Source organism: Propithecus coquereli, unplaced genomic scaffold (genome assembly GCF_000956105.1).
Source record: "Propithecus coquereli isolate 6110/MARCELLA unplaced genomic scaffold, Pcoq_1.0 Scaffold76, whole genome shotgun sequence".
Lineage (NCBI taxonomy): Eukaryota > Metazoa > Chordata > Mammalia > Primates > Indriidae > Propithecus > Propithecus coquereli.
Genome location: NW_012153729.1, coordinates 7927920 through 7929416, shown reverse-complemented (window position 1 = coordinate 7929416; position 1497 = coordinate 7927920). Strand labels below are relative to the sequence as shown.

The 1497-nt window shown below is 39.1% G+C and overlaps 1 protein-coding gene across 1 annotated transcript in view; it reads left to right on the top strand.

Moving 5' to 3' along the window:
- The window catches only part of SRP68 (signal recognition particle 68kDa), a 49078-nt gene that overhangs the window by 11715 nt on the left and 35866 nt on the right, over positions 1 to 1497 (top strand). Inside the window, exon 3 of the mRNA XM_012662241.1 lies at positions 934 to 1051. Coding sequence (XP_012517695.1) covers positions 934 to 1051 — 118 coding nt within the window. The remainder of the gene's footprint in view (positions 1 to 933; positions 1052 to 1497) is intronic.

Genomic DNA, 1497 nt, shown 5'->3' with positions numbered 1-1497 from the left:
GTATGAATGTTCTATTTGATTTTTATGTAAAAGGGTATATGATAATTAAAGCTAATCTTAGGGATTGAGGGGAAAAAGTCCAATTCATAGATTCAACCTAGATTATTATTATTTCTTCTTTTTAATAACTTATGCCCTGATAGCTTTAAGACTGAGATGATGAAATAATATTTACATATCATTTTGTATTATAAATTGTATGCTACGTTATTTTGATTTAAAGGTCAATAAAATTTTTTGTGTATTTTTTACACTAATTTAGTCAAAATATATTTATTAAATATATGTGTGCTAGGCACTGTGCTAAGGCATTGGGAGAAATTTAAAAATAAAATCCTCCCTGCACTAAAGGGGTTTATATTAGTGGAACAGCTGTGTAAGAACATAATTATAATGCCATACTCTGTAATAGAAGTAAGAATATAGGGCTGCATGAGCACAGAGGAGAGAGGCTTGGCATAGAGGTGATATTTATAGTGTTTCCTGGTAATGTCCTAATTGGCCTCCTCACTTCTGTACTTTTGTTCAGACATGCTTGCGTTTCCTCTCTCCACGTCTTCGCTGTCATCAGGATGCTCCTTTGCATCCGTTAGAATCCTACTCATTCTTTCAAGGCCCACCATAAGTCCACTCCAGCCTAAGGTGTTAACAAGAAGAGAATGATTGATTACTCAGGTCCCTTCAGTTTGACATTTGCCTTGTTTTTTTGGTTGCCGTTTTATCTGCGTGATCCTCCCCTACTAGAGTGTGGACTCCTTGAGAATGGACACTGTGTCCTCTCTTCATTTTTTCTGTAATACCAATCTTATTGCCCTGCATGTTTTAGTTGTTCAGTAAATGTAAGCTGATGTGTGGTATCTATAGTAACCATAAGTAGAATACCTCAAATGCTTTCAGCTTGGCCAAATAAGTTTTGTCTGTCATTTCTTACAGGGGCTACTGTTCTCGTAGACAAAGACGTCTCCGAAAAACACTCAACTTCAAGATGGGGAACAGACACAAATTCACAGGAAAAAAAGTGACTGAAGATCTTCTGACTGATAATAGGTATTGACTGCTCAGTGCTAGTTGCTAATACATCTTGCTAATACATTTATTGAACAATTACAATGTGCCAGACTTTGTGCCAAACCCTTTAATGATCTCGTGTGACTCTTTAGCAGCTCTGTGGGATGGGCATTTGTTACTGTTCCTGCATTCTAAGGTGAGGAAACCGAGGCTCAAAGAGGTACAGTAGCTTGTTCAAGAACTATGTTGGGGCCGGGCGCGGTGGCTCACGCCTGTAATCCTAGCACTCTGGGAGGCCGAGGCGAGTGGATCGCTCAAGGTCAGGAGTTCAGACCAGCCTGAGCAATAGCGAGACCCCGTCTCTACTAAAAAGAAAAAAAAAATAGAAAGAAATGATCTGGACAACTAAAAATACATATATAGAAAAAATTAGCCAGGCATGGTGGCGCATGCCTGTAGTCCCAGCTACTTGGGAGGCTGAGGCAGGAG